Raw genomic sequence first — 19693 nt, 5'->3', positions numbered from 1 at the left:
TTCTTCTGCGCACAGATACCATTAAACTCTTGCCCAACTGAATTACAGTAAAGTGGCTCCATGGCCAAAACAGGAAGCAAATATGGGTGGGGGCACTGAGCCCTACGCCACTAGTCACCAAGCTTGCACCTAGGAGAAAAGTGAAGTGACCTTTGGATATTTCTAAGCCTGTCCCTCAACAGAACCCAGGGCCATCATCCTCTAGGGAAAACAAGTTGCCTACAGCAAAAACTGAGAACAGAGAGAAGCAAGGGAGACTTAGCTGCTGGCAGAACAAAAGTGAGTATGTTACTCTAATGGCTCCTATGGATACCTGAGGGGTGAGGATAAGGTTTTTCTGCTAAATGAGACTTGGATGAGCCTGGGTGTGGGGTGGAACACACAGCAGGACTTTTTGTACTAGCTTTAGGGGATCTGCTCCTAAAAAAGAGGGAGAAAAGAAATGCGTAAACCAGACCAGAATTCACAAGTAACCTGGAAAACGAAGTAGCATGAGATGCCCAGTGACTATACCCTGCGCTGGGAGCAAGGTTTTCCTGGATGAGGCTGATCTCCACTTAACTAATATTTATATGACCGGGACTTTGGGGAATTCATGTCTAGCCTCCCAGCTGCAGCTTCCTTTTCCAGAACTTGAGAGAATTGGACTCAATGTTCTCCAAGAGACTTTCCACCTCTGGAAATTTTGTAATCAGAGGTACTGCTATGCAAAGCACCCTGTTCAGCTTTATGAAAGATACAAAACACCAAAAGACCTGGCTCTTGTCTTCCCCCACCCCAGCCATGCTTAGACTCTCAGGGCTTTAGTTTTTTCATCTCTGAAAACTGCCCAGAGGAGATCTCGTCATGGTGCAGCAGAAATGAATCCGACCAGGAACCATGAGTTTGTGGGTTCGATGCCTGACCTCGCTCAGTGGGTTAAGGATCCGGTGTTGTCATGAGCTGTAGTGTAGTTCACAGATGTGGCTCAGATGCTGCATTTCTGTGGCTGTGGTGTAGGCCAGCAGCTGCAGTTCCAATTCAACCCCTAGCCTGGGAACCGCCATATGCTGCGGGTGCAGCCCTAAAAAGCGAAAAAAAAAAAAAATGCAGGTGTGAGGATTAAAGGAGATGAATTTATAAAGCACTGACTGTCTGGCACTCTGTAAATGCCCTATAACTAGTACTTCATATTATCTCTAGCACAGAATGTTGAGATGCTCAAATGAGCACATGAAAGAAAAAATCATTTTCAATGTGAATGTTAGTGCACGTGGGAGGAAAAACTATTGCATTTGTTGATTTTTTTTGACAAATTGAATTGAATTTTTTAATTGAATTTATTTATAATGTTCTGTTAATTTCAAGTATACAGCAAAATGATTCAGATAGATAGGTAGATAGATAGATAGATAAACTGTCAACTTAAAAAATTATGCAACCTGAAAGCTGAGAGTTAAGTTTTATTTGGGGCAAGATTAGGACTTAAGCCTGGGAGACAGCATCTGAGGTATTCCTGATACCTCAGGGGAGCCAAGATATATGATTTTTTGAAACAAAGGGAAGGTAATAGGAATGAAAGATTTACAGAAAACCAGTTTCTATGGGAAGATGTAAAGGTCTGGGTTGTTTTTTTTTTTTTTCTTTTTTTGTCTTTTTGTCTTTTTGTCTTTTTGCCATTTCTTGGGCTGCTTCCCACGGCATATGGAGGTTCCCAGGCTAGGGGTCTAATTGGAGCCATAGCCACCGGCCTACGCCAGAGCCACATCAATGCGGAATCTGAGCCACGTCTGCAACCTACACCACAGCTCACAGCAACACCGGATCCTTAACCCACTGAGCAAGGCCAGGGATGGAACCCACAACCCCATGGTTCCTAGTCGGATTCGTTGACCACTGAGCCACGACGAGAACTCCAGTCTGGGCTTATTGGACTCACTCCTCTGATATGCCCCTCAGCTGCGGGCCAGTCTTTGTTTCTTTCCTGAGCTCCCTCAGGACTCACCGGCCCACCCTTGGGAGTAGCTGTTCTCACAGGGGACCATGACATCCTTTGTTCTGTCCACTTGACGACAGCCCAGGAGGCAGTATTTCAGACAGCTCTGAAGTACCGCTCCCAAGAGGAAAGGGGGCTATCAAGATAGAAGTCCCAAAGGCAAGGGGAGGGGGGTGCCTGCCGCCAGCCTCACACTTTGCGGATGTTTGCTGCTGGTCTCATGAAGGCTACTGCCAGTCACAGATGTCAGTCGTCATCAAAGGAGTTCAGTGTTTTTCTAGATATGGGAAGATGCAAGAATTGGGCTCATAAAATCTTCTCCTAAAAGTATCTAACCATCTGAAGACCTGTTCTTCCTGTGTGTCCAGAGCACAGCGTGCCTCTCTCCTGGTCTCTGCCCTGAGGTCTGCTCAGGGGGTGCTGGGGGTCAGCAGCAGCAGGGGCTCATGTTTTACTCCATCTAGAGGCTGGTGGCAAGTGTCAAACTTCCTAACACCTTGTGCTATCCAGTAGGTCCTTATTGTTTACCTTTATCTTATTGCATTTTTTTTTTTTTTTAGCATCATGAATCCAATGAATACGGCAGGCCCCGCGCCCAACTCCGTGTTTGTGGTGACATCCCCGGATGGGTACACTGTGTTGCCGTCCGGCATGACCCAGGTGTATCCAAGCTACCAGCCCCAAGCATTTGTGGGTCAACCACCTGCCCAGGGAACCCTGAAAGAAGGCAAAGCCTTAGGGGTAAGTGAAATTTCCCTCTGCAGTCAGGGACTACATGGCTGGCGTTGGGAGTGAGGGGTTGGAAATACAGAAACTCCAAATCCAGCAAGGCGGGTTGGAGCTGACCCAGCCCTGCCAAACTCAGGTCTATTAGAAAGCTCAGCTGGAGTTCCCCTTGTGGCTCAGCAGGTAAAGAACCTGACATAGCGTCTGTGAGGATTCAGGTTCAATCCCTGGCCTCATTCAGTGGGTTAAGGATCTGGTGTTGCCTCAAGCAATGCAGATCTGGCTCGGATCCACCATTGCTGTGGCTGTGGCTCTGATTCCACCCCTCGCCCCAGGAACTTCCATGTTCTGCACCAAAAAAAAAAAAAGAGAGAAAACTTAGCTGCACAACATCACCAGGACCTCAGTATAGGGCCTGGTATTTTCTGATTTAGGCATTTTAGGAAAGAGGAAGAAAAGCAACAATCAAAACAAACAAACAAACAAAAAGGCGGTAAACTGGAATGATGGCCTTGTTGCCAGCATTTGTGCTGATCCATGTGGCCTCTGAAAGAAAGTGAGTCCCTGATAGGAAAAAAAAAAAAAAAAAAAAAAAAAGCAGGTTAGACAACTAACAAAATAAAGCTCACAGCAATTTTCACACTAAGAGGCTTTCCTTGGTAGGACAAGAGAAGGCCCATTTCATTGCAGAGCTGAACCATGACACATGTAGATGCTGATACAGGCTGTCAAACCCTAGCCCCATCTGCATGTATTATCCATGGGAGTGTCAATTGATAAAGCCTGTATGGTGGACAATTTTTATCTGCCAAATTTGCAAAATACCCAATCACTCCATTTCTGAGGATTTATCCTGTGGATATGCATATACATATGAGAAATGTACTATGTATGAACTTATTATAGCATGGCTTTTGATAACAAAGAATGGAAACAAGAAAAATATCCATCATTATAATCCTGGTTAAATCATTGCATTGTACATCCAAAGAATGAAATGTAGTGGAGATACAAAAAGAATAAGGAATGGAGTCCCCTGGTGGCTCAGCAGGTTAAGGACCTGGCATTGTCACTGTTGTGGCTCAGGTTCAATCCCTGGCCCAGGAAGTTCCACATGTCATGAGTATGGCCAAAAATTTAAGAAGTTAAAAAGGGAGTTCCTACTGTGGTTTGTTGGGTTAAGAACCTACTAGTATCCATGAGGATGTGAGTTTGATCCCTTGCCCTTCTCAGTGGATTCAGGATCCAGCATTGCCACAAGCTGCCTCACAGGTTGCAGATGTGGTTCGGATCCAGTGTTGCCATGGCTGTGGCGCAGGTCACCAGCTGCAGCTCTGATCCGACCCCTAGTCTAGGAACTTCCATATGCTGCAGGTGCAACTGTAAACATTAAAATAAAAATTAAAAAATAATAAAAAATTTAAAAACAAAGCTCTTTATGTCATGATATGGATGCACCCCCAAGATGTATCATTCGTATATGATACATATACTATGTATAAAATAAGGGGCAGGCATTGCATATAGTTTGCTTCCCCTTGTGTTAATTTAAGGAATGTGATATCTGTATTGGCTGCCATGTTTGTATTTCTATATACCATTTGAATACATACCACTGTGCAAGAAATTGTTGGTATTTGTTTCCTGGGGTTGCTATAATGAAGTGCCCCAAACTAGGTGGCTTAGAACAACAGAATTTCATTCTCATAGTTCTGGAGGCCAAAATTCATAATCAAAGCATCCACAGGGCCATGCCCCCGCCCCCCCTCCACCGAAGGCTCTCGGGAAGGATCTGTTCCAGGCCTCTCTCCTGGCACACATGGCATTCTCCTGTGTTCAAGTGTGTCTTTCCGCCCAGCATTTTCTTGGAAAGGATAGCAGTATGATTAGGGGTTCACCTCACTCCAGTATACCTCATGTTACACAATTATATCTGCAGCAACCCTATTTCTTTCTTTCTTTCTGTTTTTTTTTTTTTTTTTTTTTTGACTTTTTGGGGCTGCACCCTGAGCATATGGAAGTTCCCGGGCTAGGGGCTGAATCGGAGCCATAGCCACAGGCCTATGCCATAGCGGCAGCAACACCAGATCCACAACCTACAGCTTGTGGTTTGTGGCTTGCGGGTTACACTGGATCCTTAACTCCCTGAGCGAGGCCAGGGATCAAACCCACATCCTCATAGATACCATGTCAGGTTTACAACTCACCGAGCCACAGTGGGAACTCCCAGCAACCCTATTTCTAAATAAGGTCACATTCTACAGTGCTGGGGATCAGAATGTCAACATAGTCATTGACATAGTAGGAGAGAGGAAGACACAATTCATTCCATAAAGAAATAAGTGGGAGTTCGGAGTTCCCGTCATGGCTCAGTGGTTAACGAATCCGACTAGGAACCTTGTGGGTTCGATCCCTGCCCTTGTTCAGTGGGTTGAGGATCCGGCATTGCCGTGAGCTGTGGTGTAGATTACAGATGTGGCTCGGATCCCACTTGCTGTGGCCCTGGTGCAGGCTGGCAGCTACAGCTCCGATTCGACCCCTAGCCTGGGGGCCCTAGAAAAGGCAAAAAGACAAAAAAAGAAGAAAAAAAAGAAATAAGTGGGAGTTCCTGTTGTGGTGCAGTGGAAACGAATCCGACTAGTATCCATGAGGATGCGACTGGATACTAGTAGCTATAGCTCCCATTCGACCCCTAGCCTGGAAGCTTCCATATGCCGTGGATGCGGCCCTAAAAAAGCAAAAAAGAAAGAAAGAAAGAAGTGATAGGCACAAAGATGTATCTACAAGGATTTTCAACGCAGTATTATTTCTAGTATGAAAAAAAAAAAAACAAAAAAACCAGTTTTACCTGTCCAAGATCTCTGTTCCAACAATTCCACAGAACAGCACGATGGAATCTTGGCAGCCCTTAAAACACATAAGGCTGAAGCGTACTTAACACCATGGGATCTGTTCATGACGAAATATTAAGTTAAATATACAGACACACTTTGTGTTATCAAGGTACAGATTTGAGAAGGATAATGTAAGTTTAAACACCAAAACGTGAGACAACGTAAACTGTTGTTTTCTCTGAGGAGTGGGGGGGTGGGGAGGATTGCGGGCAGTTTTTATTTCATTTTTATATTTTCCTTATTAAGTTTTAGACCAGGAAAACAAAAGCTTTATTAAAGTAAAAATGAGGCACCAAGGGGAGGCAGGATGCTGCTCAGAAAAAAAATGCTTCAGTTCGTGGCTGTCCTCACAGGCCGTCCAGATCCTGATCGGCCTGTTTTACTTGGGCCTTGCCTCTATCATGGGGACAGTCTTGGTGAGAGGATATCTGGCGATCTCATTCAATGGAGGCTTTCCCTTCTGGGCGGGCATCTGGGTAAGTAACTCATGTCACCCTGCAAGGAAATTTCCAGAGATGTCCGGTGAGCTCAGGGCCACCGGTTGAGTCGTACCCTGAAGAAGTTTCCCCGCCAAGGGGGCAGGAAGGTGGAAACCCAGCTCAGGCCCTGTTCACCAAACGTGGGAGGCCCTGACCAACATTGCTGACTTGGGTGCCTGACAGGACAGAAATTCATTATCTCCTGAGGGTGGAGTTCCCAGATCAAGGTTGGTTTCTTTTGAGGCCTCGCAACTTCCCTGGCAATCATCTCCTCCCTGGGTCTTCACATCATGTGCGTGTGTGTGTGTGTGTGTGTGTGTGTGTGTGTGTGTGTGTGTGTGTGTCTTAATTTCCTCTTCCTATAAGAATACCAGTCATATTGGATTGGGTCCCACCCTGATGACCTCATTTTGACTTATCACCTCTTCAAAGGCACTTCTCCAAATAGAGTCACATTCCTAGGATCTGGGGGTTAGGGCTTCAAAAGATAAATTTTAAGAGGGTGCAATTCAACCTTTAACACCAAGGGACAGCCCTGCAAGGCAACATTCAGCCAGAGGGGGCGCCTTTTCTAATCTGACCACCCCAGAGGTCAGAGAACCTTTTTCTAGGTCATCCACGCAGAGGTTGATGAACGTTTTTCTAACTCACGCAAAAGCACCCATGTATAAAAAGGTGCATTGGGAATAGCCCCCGAGTGTTGTTCACCACAGGACCACAGCCTGAGCATTTCCAGCCATGGTCAAGGGTGACTAAGCCATTAAGCCCTGGAGACTCAGGCTAGAGTCCACCCATAGGCTTCTGAGTCCCATTCTGGTAAAATATTTTGTATGCTGGATGCAGAGGGGGGTTTTCTGGCAAAGTCCATAGCTTTCGTCTGATTCTTAGGGCGATCTGTGACTGCCCCAAACACTAAGAACTACAGGTCCTTTCTCTCCCCTAAGGCATTGCCTTTATGATTCTTTTGCATTCTCCTTAGCATCCTTCCCTTACACACACACACACACACACACACACACACACACACACTCCCACCTCCCCCTTCACCCACCAGTCTCCTTTTTCTCCTTGCTGTGCCACAATCTGAGCCTTGAGTCACACATCTATCTGGGACTCAAATGCAGCTTTGCCCACAAATAGTAAAACTCCAGAGTAACCTAGATGTCAGCCTAAGTCGCCTTATCCTGTGACATTTGAATAAAAGAGACTAGAGTTTGCCCCACCCACACCTCCACACAACAGCTACAAGATGGCAGGGCCACTGCTCTCGGGAGCATCTTTCTCTGAGTCCCTACTCTCTCTTGTTTCCATCCATGTCTCGTCTCCTGCGACTCTGATCTCTCTGTTCTGCACAGACTTAACTTGGAACCAGCCCCTCTTCCTCCCCTCAAGCACTCACGGGGTGCTGTGTTTGTATAACCAACCTGAGTGGAGTCTGGAGTTTCAGAGAAGACTAACACCCTAGCCACCTAATGGCTCTCTATTGAGCATTAGATTCCACCACGTATTAAGCGCCCGATGGCAGTGCTGGCATCTTAAATCCTCGCTACGCATCTTCCCTTCTGCCAGGATGCTCAGCCCTCATGACCACCCCCCTCCCTTTTTTCTGCAGTTCTGTTCTTTGTTGGCTTCTTGACCCCAGGACTATCTTTCCATTTCCTAAAGGTCACTAACATCTCCTTCCAAAATAAAGACCCATCTCCTTTGGTATTTCAAAAGCACCAGCGGAGACATCAGAAGTGCAGCCTTTTGTTCCCCTGTCTCCCCATCAAGTCTATAAACAAAAGGGTGGCTCACTGAGATTTGTTTTTCCACTCAGAGGAAAATCAGCATTTCCCATAAAAGGCTTAAGGACCTAGAGTAACTTTTCATTGTAAATAACCATTTCCCCTCCACGGCACAGGCACTGACCCCAAGTGGGAGGGAGTGTAGGGTGAGGGGACTGGAGTCAACTGCCTGGATCTGACCCCAGCTCTGCCACTTGCTGGATGGTCTCGGGTGCACTGTTTGAAATCTGTAAGCCTCAGTCAACCCATCTGTAAAATGGGAATAATTACAGCGTGTGGCGGGCCATTATGCAGTTAAATAAGGCAAGGTTTAAAATAGCACTTCATGGGAGTTGCCTTCGTGGTGCAGTGGAAACGAATCCGACTAGAAACCATGAGGGTGCAGGTTTGATCCCTGGCCTCAATCATTGGGTTAAGGATCTGCCATGGCTGTGCCTGTGGCATAGGCCAGCGGCTACAGTTCCGATTGCACCCCTAGCCTGGGAACCTCCATATGCCGCGGGTGCAGCCCTAAGAGGCAAATAACTAAATTAGTTGATTAAATAAAATAGCACTTCATGGAATGCTCTGCAAAGCTTCTACTAAACCATAGCTGATGCCCTTTCAGGCCACTCTTGCTGCCTCACTGGGCAAAGATGGCAGGTAATCTCATCAGTCATTATGCCTACGGAATACCAGTGTTGGAATAAATGCACACAATCTACCTCATTGTCCTCATGCTTGATGTCCGTCATTAAAGAGATGCAGCATTTTTCTGAGTAACTAAAAGGTACTCACCCAAATGTGCAGACAAGCAAGGACTGATGTTGGCCTTTTATATCTAAAAGCAGTGCAGAGTTCCCTTTGTGGCTCAGTGGTAATGAACCTGATTAGTACCCATGAGGACACAGGTTCGATCCCTGACCCCACTCAGTGGGTTAAGGATCCAGACACGGATCAGATCGGTGTTGCTGTGGCTGTGGTGTAGGTCAGCAGCTGTAGCTCTGATTCGACCCCTAGCCTGGGAACTTCCATATGCCACATGTTCAGCCCTAAAAAGCAAAATAAAATGAAATAATAAAAGCAGTGCAGATTCTGGTAACTCTTCGTTCCTCCTCCAGAGCCCCCATGCCTGACAGTTCTGAGATAAGGTTGGGAAACCAACAAGATGTGCATGTGGGAAAATAAAAGCAAGAAAAGAAGCCACATTTACTGAGCATCTATTAAGTACAGGATCTACTATGTGCCAGATAGATTAATGACCAGATTCGGGGGATATATTTTCTTATGACAGTGACACAGGTAGCCATGTCATTTGTTTCCCATTTTTCAGATGAGGAAATCAATACTTGAGAACTTCATAACTTACCCACGATCAAATGCCCTGTCATGTGATACCCAGCACCCCACCCATTCTTTCATTCATTCTTTCATTCATTCTTTCCCCCATGTTGAGCTGGGATCCCAGCAGAGGAACCTAGTATGGGAGAGAGAATTGGTGTATGAACAGAATCATGGAAGCCTGAAGGTGGGAGTCCTAACCTCTGACCTCTTTCTAAACCCCTCTCTTCCATGCCAGTTTATCGTTTCAGGATCCCTCTCAGTGACTGCAGAAAAACAGCCAAGATCTTCCTGCCTGGTAAGTCACCTCCTGACACCGGCTCTCCCAGCTGGGGCCCTATAGGAAAGACACACTAGGGGGAAGAGAAGATTAACACACCAAAAAACCTCCCTTTTCCTTGTGCCTACTTATAACCAGACATAGGGCACTGACACAGGCTCACACGTAATCACACATGAACCTCGCCAGAGTCTGAAGAAGGAAAGAGTCCCAAGAAGGAGTTCCCACTGTGGCTCAGCAGGTTAAGAACCCAACTAATATCCATGAGGATGTGGGCACAATCCCTGGCCTCACTCAGTGGGTTAAGGATCTGGCATTGCTGCAAGCTGTGGCGTGGGTCACAGATGCAGCTGGGGTCTGGTGTCGCCATGGCCGTGGCGTAGGCCGGCAGCTGCAGCTTTGATTTGACCCCTAGCCTGGGAACTTCCATGTGCTGCAGGTGTGGCCCTAAGAAGAAAAAAAAAAAAGAGTCCAGAGGATCTGGAGGAGGGGGCAACACAGCCACCTTAGTTTAGGCATCAGAGAGTGGAGGCAGAGAGAGAATAACTTCTCTACGAGGTCTAACAGGAGGAGACAGAGAGCTTTCAAGGGTCCAGGGCTCCCCTCCTGCCCAGAGGCACACAGAGCAGCCCCCACCACTTTGTCAGGGAAGCTGGGAAGGCTCAGACACCTGCCTCCCTAAGAAATCCAGCCAACTGAGCTCTCTAAATCAACAGGGTTTCTGGTCCCCTAGCAATGCAGCAAGAAAGTACCTTTTTTTCTCTCACAAGCAGGTTATCCAGGGTAAAGGCTTTAGAATGGTCAGCTCCCTAACCTAGATGAGATCTATTTGAAAATCTTCAAAGAGAAGTTCAAAATTCTGGGTGTATCTTTCCGCACATGGCCCAGAATCATGGAGCATCAGAGTCTGTCACACCCCAAGATATGGGGACCAAGCCTCCTGCCCATCTCTTATGAGATGAAAGGTCAAGTGTGACCTTTCACAACATACCCTGTGAAGATGCTTAGGTAAACTTGGAGAGATTTCTATTCAGTAGTCCCCTCTCTGGAAGATCCATAATCCTTGTTAAAGGCTCTGAAAAGTCCTGCAGCAAAGACCTGTTTAACTTTGTTCAACCCAGCTTTTTTCCAAGTTAATTTACCCCCACACACTTTGGCACAGAACACCACTTGACTTGCTGAGGAACTAAGGTTCTGGGAATTCCCATTAAGAAATACTTGTTGTGGAGTTCCCATTGTGGCTCAGGGGAAATGAATCCGACTAGGAACCATGAGGTTGTGAGTTCGATCCCTGGCATCGCTCAGTGGGTTAAGGATTCAGCGTTGGCTTGAGCTGTGGTGTAGGTCGCAGACGCAGCTCGGATCTGATATTGCTGTGGCTGTGGTGTAGACCAGCGGCTACACTGATTTGCAGCCCTAAAAATCGGGGGAAAAAAAAGAAAGAAAGAAAGAAAGAAAGAAAAGAAAAATGAAAAGAAGACTTGTTGAGTTGCCGCTCATTTCAGGTACAATGGTTCTCCTCTCCCACTCTGACCCTCTGTGTCTTCTGCAGCTGAACAGCAGCTTGGGTTTCAACATCCTCAGTGCCATCTACTCTCTGGTTGGAATCTGTCTCTTCACAGCAGAATTAGTGATCGCTCCCTCCTTCCTCTGGACCGACCATCATTCCCCTCCATTCTGGAACGTGGCAAGTATTCCCGTGTTCCTCAGGGTTTTGACTTAGCTGGGTTTGGACCAGTGTTCCTCTGGGTTTCGGCCTAGCTAGGTCTGGAAAATTGTTAGAAAGCACCTGACGACAAGCTAATTTGGTAGGAATTGGAAGAGTTTAAAGTTCTTGACCTGTTGTTTTACTGTTGTGTTATTTTTAAGCACGTGCCTTTCTGAGCCTTCATTTCTACCTCATAATGTTTTGGGAGAGAATTAAAAAAAAAATTTTTTTTTTGTCTTTTTTAGGGCTGCTTCCCGTGGCATATGGAGGTTCCCAGGCTAGGGGTTCAATCGGAGCTGTAGCTGCCGGCCTATGCCAGAGCCACAGCAACGTGGGATCTGAGCCACGTCTGCAGCCTACCACAGCTCACGGCAATGCCAGATCCTTAACCCACTGAACAAGGGCAGGGATCGAACCCATGACCTCATGGCTCCTAGTCGGATTCGTTAACCACTGCGCCACAACGGGAACTCTGAGAATTTTAATTTATAATTGCATTTGTGCAATTTATAATTATAATTTATGCCATTATACATTTAATGCATATGTACCTGACAGCCTGTACTTCTGCTCATTTCCTCACCTTCCTGCCCATTACTAGAGACAAGGAGTCAGCGAACATTTTCTGTAAAGGGCCAGAGAGTAAATATTTTAGTCTTTGCAGGCCATCTGGGCTCTGATGCAACTACTCTACCCTATCTTGTCGCAGGAATGCAGCCATAGAAAATACGTAAACAAATGAGCTTGACTATGTGCTGATAAAACCTTATTGATAAAAATAGGCAACAGGTGTTACTCTTACCAGTTAAGTTATTCTTTTTATTATGCTATGTAAAATATTTAATGGTATGTAAGGTTTTCTTCTTTATAAATTTTAGTTGCATAATATACACGATTTTAATGCTAATTTTTAAAGAAAAATTGAAATGTAATAGATAATACTAAATAGTAAAGATGAAAGCAATACAAAATGGGATAAAGTATAAAAAAAAAATGGGCAACAGGTTGGATTTGGCCCACTGCCCATAACTTGCCAACCTGGATCAGCGTCATCCAGTAGGAATATAATGTGAGCCATGTACATGATTTTTAAATGTTCTAGTCCCCACTCTTAAAAAAGGGGAGAAAAATAAATGAAATTAATTTTAATAATGTTTTATTCAACCCAATCTATCCATAAGGTTGTCATTCAACAGGTAACTTATGTAAAAAAGTATTAATATTCTCTGAGATGTGAAGTCTTTGAAATCCAGTGTGTATTTTGCACTCACAGCTCATCTCAATTTAGGACTAGCCACATTTCAATTGCTCAACAGCCACAGAGGACTCATGGCTCCCGAGGGGGAGAAACCAGCTTTAGGGGAGTCCCATGTAAACTCAATCTCTCCACCTGTACAGCAGAGTCCAGCCTCTCCCACCCGCTCAAGGCTCATGTTCTCCTGCCCTCTCCCGCCCCGACCGGCTCTCTTCTGTATCAGCCATTTTCCCCCTTGACTGGAGCATTTCCATCAGCATATAAATGTGCTGTTTGTCCTTCCATGTAAAGAACAAACCAACCAACCTTCTCTTGGTCCTACATCCCCTGCCGGCTACCACCCTCTTTCCCTGGTCCTCTTTGCAAAAAAAAAAAAATCCTTAAAAGAATTGTCAGCCCTCACTATCTCCAGCTCTCTCTTCTCAGATTCTCTCTTGAACCCACTTGAATCAGACTTTTGGCCTCACTTCGCCAAAGGCCTCCTCTGCAAACTGTCCGCAGTCCGGCCTCCTCTCTGATGGATGTCGCATGGCGTCCAGGCTCCTCCTGGCAGCTCCTCCTCTTCCACCCTATCTCCTCCATCTCTTTTGCTGGTTCTGCTCTTTTTTCCCCAGTATCCTAAGCTCAGTCCTTTGTCCCTTTTTTTTTTTTTTTTTTTTTTTTTGCCATTTCTTGGGCTGCTCCCCCAGCATACGGAGGTTCCCAGGCTAGGGGTTGAATCGGAGCTGCAGCTGCCAGCCTGCACCACAGCCACAGCAATGCCAGTTCCTTAACCCACTGAGCAAGGTCAGGGATCAAACCTGCAACCTCTTGGTTCCTAGTTAGATTCGTTAACCACTGAACCACAACAGGAACTCCAGCCTTTCATCCCCTTTTGTTTTCTCTATAGGCACTGCCTTGGCAGTCTTATCCCTGGGTGCCTGCAAACACCTGCTCTATGACAATGACTCTAGAATGAATAGCTCCAAGCCAAAACCTCTCTCCCAAACTCTAGGCTCTTATATCCAGTTGTTTACTCAGTATCTTGAAATGAACCTATCCAGCTCTGATCTCCAGATTTTACTTCCCAGACCTTTCCTTGGGTTTTCCTATTCCAGTTGCAGCGACTGCATCTTTCCCATTGCTCAAGACAAACCTTGGAGCCACCATTGCCTCCCCCCATCTTTCCCCCAACCCTCCCTGCCCATTTTTCAGGGAATCCTATTGGTTCTATCTTTGAAATGCATCTAGATCCAACTATTTTCACCAGTTCTTCCAGTACCACACTGGCCCCAAATCACCATCACCTCTCAGCTTCCTAACTGCTCCCAATTCCACCCTTGTCTCCTTCCTGTTCAGCACAGCAGCCAGAATAATCCTGAGATGTAACATCACATTGCTTCTCTGCTCAAAACCTTCTGCTGCTCCTATTTTACTCAAAATAAATAAAAAGGCCAACATCCCTACAGCAGCCTCAATATGCTTGCTCTCTGGTGCCCCCTGGCCCCACCCTCTGACTCTCCGTACTTGAGCCAAATTAACCTCCTTGATGGTTCCTCAGACACACTGAGCATGCTTCCATCTTGAGGCCATGAATGTCCCCATAGCTCCCTCCATCCCCAACTCCCTTCAGACCATTGCTCGGTAACCACCTCCGCAACGAGGCCCACCTGAATGATGGAACTACTGCATCTAAAGTCGCAAACATCACTTATAGGATCCTGCTACCCCTCCCCCAGTCTACGTCCCCAAAACCTTAACCATCTCCCAACAAACTCTACAGTTTACTCATCTGCTACATTTCATGCTTACTGTCTGTCTCCGCCCATATGAGCTTCATAAAGGCAAGACTGTTTTTCTGTTCCATTTGCTGCTGTATCTCAAATACCCAGAATTGTGCCTGGAACGTGACACCTCATAACCATTTGTCAGATGAATAAGTGGGTGTACCAGGCATGGTGCGTACTCGGTAAATGAAAGACATTAGCTATGATTTGTATTTGATCAGAAGGTCCTTCCCAGGACTTTTCTCTCCAAGATTCCCAAGAAAAGCCTCTCCCCAGAGAACTTATCAATCAAGTCCATGTTATAACCTATGAGGGAAAAGAATCTGAAAAAAAGAATAGATACATACATATAACTGAATTGATTTGTTGTATGCTTAAAACTAACACAATATTATAAATCAACTATACTTCAATTAAAAAAAAAGAAAGATAGTGATAATATCAAATGCTGATGAGGACACAGGGAAATTGAATCATACCCTGCTAGTGGGAATGAAAATGAGATAAACACACCAGAAATTCTTTCAATGATTTCTTGTAGAACTAAATGCGAAACTGCCACATGACAGCAATTGCATTTTAGGGCACTTTCTCCACAGAACTGAAGACTTGAAGTCAAACACAGTCCTACTCAAGAATGTTCATAACAGGAGTTCCTGTCGTGGCTCAGTGGTTAACGAATCCTACTAGGAACCATGAGGTTGTGGGTTCAATCCCTGGCCTTGCTCAGTGGGTTAAGGATCCAACGTTGCCGTGAACTGTGATGTAGGTCACATACGTGGCTTGGATCCCATGTTGCTGTGGCTCTGGCGTAGGCTGGCATCTACAGCTCTAATTCGCCCCCTAGCCTGGGAACCTCCATATGCGGCGGGAGCGGCCCAAGAAATGGCAAAAAGACAAAAAAAAAAAAAAAAAAAGATTGTTCATAACAGCTTTATTCATAAGAGCCAACAACTAAAAACAACCTGATGCTCCTCAGTATATGAATGGTTAAATGAACCATGGTCTATCTAAACCATGGACTTCTAATCAGCAATAAAAAGGAAAAAAAAAAAGTACCTTGAGTTTCTCCCCTTCCAGAAACGCTGGATGCTCTCAGCTGCTTTAGGATTAAAGTCTAAATTCCTCAGACCAGTATTTATTGCAGATCTGGCTCCAACCCTCTGTGCCCACAGCTCACTTCCCTTTGTAACCCTCACTGCCCCCCACCTCCAGCTACTCCCCTCCCCTGGGAGAGGCAGGCACTGCAGAATGCTTGGGTCTTTTCCTGCAGGGAAAGAACCAACCAATGAGCCCTGGGTTGCCCAGTGGAAAAAAATGTGGAGTAAATGCAGGTTGAGGAGTCAAGAGAGAGGGTGGAGGTAAGAGTCAGGAAAAACTAAACCCTGCAGCCTGGCCAACTCCCTGGAGTAGAGACACCGAGAACTTTTTAAGTCAGAAAAACTTGGCTGCTAATGTCGGTTCTGCCAATGTCTGATTTCAGAAGGAAAACTGCCCGACCCCAGCCCTCTGATCAAGGAGGGCTGGACTCCATCGGAGCTTTGCCAATGATGACCAAAAGGACTGGGTGCTCCAGAAGCTTGGCAAGGATAACATAATGCCCATCAAATGAAAAAACCTAAGCTGCTTGAGGGCTTTTTTTTTCCGTGGAAGGTTTTCTTTGTAAAAGAATTATGTAGGAGTTCCCTGGTAGCCTATTGGTTAAGGATCCAGTGCTGTCACTGCTGTGGCGAGGGTCCAGTCCTTGGCCAGGGAACTTCCCCATGCCTAGGGGGCAACCAAAATAAAAAAGAATAGAAAAGAGGTTTATTTGAGCAAAACTAAGGAGTAGCCCCCGGAAGCCAGCTTCCCAGATTAATCCTCTGAGAAGCCAAACAGGAGAAGCGGGGGTTTTCAGCAGGGTTTTATATCTCATCAGAACATCAAAACAAAGAATATTGAACAGCTCAGCGTTATAGTTCTTCGAAGTTGCAAAGAAAGAAAAGAACAGGCCCGCATGTTCACATTGAGTCAGTGCGGCCTTGGCACCAGGGAAGGGAGTTTTGTCATCAAAGGAAGAAAAGCATGCGTCCAGGAAGAGGGGCAGTTAATCTTTATTTTTAACATTGACATTCTTAACTCCTGATCATCATGCCCTTTTCTTTAATAATTAATTTTTAAAGCAGATATACAAGGTATGTTTGATAGGCCACAAACAGGCTATTTTAGTTAACATAAAATTCAAGTTAACGCATGTATAAGCCAGAATGACTTCCCTGTACCTCAGTCTGGGAACACTTCCTTTTCTTTTTTTTTTTTTTTTTTTTTTTTTTGTCTTTTTGCCTTTTCTAGGGCCACTCCCGCGGCATATGGAGGTTCCCAGGCTAGGGGTCGAATTGGAGCTGTAGCCACCGGCCTACGCCAGAGCCACAGCAACACGGGATCCGAGCCACGTCTGCAACCTACACCACAGCTCACGGCAATGCCAGATCCTTAACCCACTGAGCGAGGCCAGGGATGGAACCCACAACCTCATGGTTCCTAGTCGGATTCGTTAACCAGTGCACCACGATGGGAACTCCTACAAACGTTTCTTTCATCAGCTCCTTCGGATCTTATCCCCTCTCCCTGAAGCAAGGTATCAAGGTGTCTTCCTCAACAATGAATATTCTTTCCCTCAGAGGAGAACTGTTAGAAAGTATTGATCACAAGTTTTTTACAAACACACTTGACCTTCACAAACACCCTGGGAGGTATTTTCCCCAGGAGGCTGAGCTGAGGTTAGGAGAGGTCATCGAAGCCTTAGAGATGACCACTGCCAAGCCAGAGCTCAGACTCCCTGGCCAACACTCAGGTCTCCCCATCTGTCCTGGTTCCAGATCACAGGAATAGCGATATCTAGCGTGTTTCTCATCTTCTGCCTCCTGGAATTCTGCATCGCATGTGCATGTGCCCACTTTGGCTGCCAGCTGGTCTGCTACAAACCCAAAACTGTGAGTCCCAGAAGCTCCTTGGTGGGTGGAAAGAGACCGAGCAGGGTAGAGAGCACAGGGTGCTTCCCTTCCTGCCTCCAGGCAGGCCCAGTCCTTCTTGCGCCCTCATTGGTGCACCTCCGTGTGCCTGTGTTTTCTAGGTGGGCATGGTTATCCCAAACATCTATGTGGCAAACCCAGTGGTCAACCCAGAACCAGAGAATACGCCACCGGATTATTCCAACATCCAGGGCGACAAATAAACGAAGCCAAATGTTCTAGAAACATTTTTCACGGGGACGGAAAGAGGACCTCCCCTTGCTGGGCTTCTGAAACAAGATGCTGTCTTCTCTGATCACCTTTAAAAAACGTCTGTCCAAGCACATGCGTCCTGAACTTCATTCCATTCAACCTGGGAGATCATGCTGTGCTCTGAGGGTTTGGGATGGAAATGCTGTAAAAATTTGGTTGTGATGATTGTTGTACACCTATAAACGTAATAAAATCCATTAACTAATTAAAAATAAATAAATAAGTAAATAAGTAAATAAATAAACAACAATAACAAAAAAAGCCAGGAGTGTGACATGGATTTTAACCAAAAGGGCCTCCCCACAGGGCATCCACAGGTGGGGCCTTTGTGTGCACAGATGTCCAGTCAACCCAAGCTTCATTCTTTCAATCGTTCGCTCATGTGCGCCAATAAAAATGCCCTGAGTATTTGATATGTGCAAGGCTCTATTCACAGCAGAAGGAGAGTGAATGCTGGGGGACACAAGAGTCTTGACCTGAAAGAACTTCTTCCTCTATGAGAGAGGACAATACGCAAGCCATTTTCTCTAACACGGGGCTTAATGTGAGGATACTCAAGAGACCAGAGAGAGACCCGATTTATTCTGGCAGCGATGCAAATGGAAATGCAGAAACAGAGAACAAGTTGGGTGGAGGGAGGCAGCAGCATTTGAGTGGGGCATTGAAGGAGAGCGAGCACTTTTTTAGGAAGCACACACTGTTGGGAAGCCTTTTGGAGAGAATCATCCACTAAATGGACCAGTCCTTTAATTTTCTGTTATCACTGATGCCGTGGAGCTCACGAGCCGACAGTGTCTTCTGACATCTTCCGAATGTATGAGGCTAGGACATCCTTAAGCGTAAAAGGAGGGACTAATCCCAGAGAGATTTACACACATTAATTTAAATAGCATTAGCCATGATGGCCAGTCGGCTTCCATAAGTTTCTGTGACAATGGACTGTAGAAATAATCTCCAAAGACCAGGTGCCATCCAACTTTCCTTTGCTACAGAAGCCCTGCAAGGCTTTTGCCTGTTTGTTACTAAGTACAGAACAAGATTTTAACTCTTGTCAATATTTTTAACCTCTGACTTTATCTAAGAAGTTTCTTCTTGATGGCTTGCTGTTTAAAGTTGCCTCTCCTTCTGCACCTGCATCTTCTCTGTCCAAGCATCCTTTCGAGGCCCATCAGCTAGTCTGGAAGAGTTCCAAGTCCTCAGGTGGGTCTTTGTTTTCTGGACCACAGGCCTTTGGAAATCACAGGCGGTAAAAATGGAACGTGGCACGTGTCATATTCTGGTTCTAGATCAGCTCTTCACCTATCTGTTTTGTAAGCTGAGGTGTCAGTACATTGCTCTCCCCAAAAGGCTCTTGTTTAGATCATTCTTGGAGGGCAGAGCAGGTCTGGCCTTCTTTCCACCTTATTCTTTTTGTTTGTTTGTTTTTGGTTTTTTTTGCCATTTCTTGGGCCACTGCCGCAGCATATGGAGGTTCCCAGGCTGGGGGTCGAATCGGATCAGTAGTCACGGACTACGCCAGAACCACAGAAAAGCGAGATCCGAGCTGCATCTGCGACCTACACCACAGCTCATGGCAATGCCAGCTCCCCGACCCACTTAGCAAAGCTAGGGATCGAACCCGCATTCTCATGCACACATGTCAAATTCGTTTCCGTGGAGCCACAACGGGAACTCTCTGGTTTCTGGCTTGAAAGATCATTCAGCCTGCTTTGTAGGGAAAGGATGGGATAGGAGCAAAGACAGAAAGCAGGAGTGTGGAAAGGAGATTTCCTGATAGTCCAGGACAGAGACTGGCCAACTAAGGCCGGTGGGCCGAATCTGGCCTGCCCCCTGTTTCTGTAAATAAACTTCTATTGAAACACACCCATTTGTTTATATATCATCCCTGACTGCTTCTGCGGTGCAAAAAAGAGAACAAACAGCCTGCAAAGCCTAAAATATGTACCATCTGTCCTTTTACAGGAAGAATGTGTCAGCCTTGGAGATGAGTGATGATGCTGAGGATGAGGAGGGTAAAAGTCACTGTTCTTTGTGCACCAGAATCACCATGTCCCAAGCAACACACTCATGGTGGGAAAGAGTGTGATCCGCCCAGCTTCTCTCACCCTGGGGCATCTGAGACTCCTCTGGGAAAACCAATTAAGATGGGATCTATAAACATACAGGGATATAGGTGTTCAATAACTATGCTGATGTGTGGACTGGGTAGTCGCAGAGGAGACAGAGACAACTTAGAGACA

At 45.9% G+C, this 19693-nt stretch overlaps 1 protein-coding gene across 2 annotated transcripts; it reads left to right on the top strand.

Moving 5' to 3' along the window:
- The first annotated feature begins 155 nt into the window (after window positions 1–155).
- MS4A8 (membrane spanning 4-domains A8) lies at window positions 156–17699 on the top strand. Of its 2 annotated transcripts, XM_021085457.2 has the most exons (7): window positions 156–279; window positions 2536–2716; window positions 5949–6071; window positions 9420–9479; window positions 11014–11148; window positions 17049–17162; window positions 17303–17699. In XM_021085457.2, the coding sequence occupies exons 2-7, from the start codon at window positions 2540–2542 to the stop codon at window positions 17402–17404; spliced, it is 711 nt and encodes a 236-aa protein (XP_020941116.2). In that variant the 5' UTR covers window positions 156–279; window positions 2536–2539; the 3' UTR covers window positions 17405–17699. The 2 variants fall into 2 exon arrangements, with proteins under 2 accessions (XP_020941116.2, XP_084866171.1); XM_085010045.1 differs by lacking the exon at window positions 5949–6071 and having other exon boundaries at window positions 17303–17664.
- The last annotated feature ends 1994 nt before the right edge of the window (window positions 17700–19693 follow it).

Source organism: Sus scrofa, chromosome 2, assembly GCF_054392235.1.
Source record: "Sus scrofa isolate SSC_HxYL_T2T_F1_AM1 chromosome 2, Sscrofa_HxYL_maternal_Yorkshire_Landrace_v2.0, whole genome shotgun sequence".
Taxonomy (NCBI): Eukaryota; Metazoa; Chordata; class Mammalia; order Artiodactyla; family Suidae; genus Sus; species Sus scrofa.
Note: the sequence above shows the minus strand (reverse complement) of the source record. Positions and strands in the feature narration are given on the sequence as shown.

Coding starts and splice junctions, on each gene's coding strand:
- MS4A8 (XM_021085457.2), top strand. CDS start 2,540: ATGAATCCAATGAATACGGCAGGCCCCGCGCCCAACTCCGTGTTTGTG. Junction 9,480..11,013: donor AGCCAAGATCTTCCTGCCTG/GTAAGTCACCTC, acceptor TGTCTTCTGCAG/CTGAACAGCAGCTTGGGTTT. Junction 11,149..17,048: donor CCCCTCCATTCTGGAACGTG/GCAAGTATTCCC, acceptor TCCTGGTTCCAG/ATCACAGGAATAGCGATATC.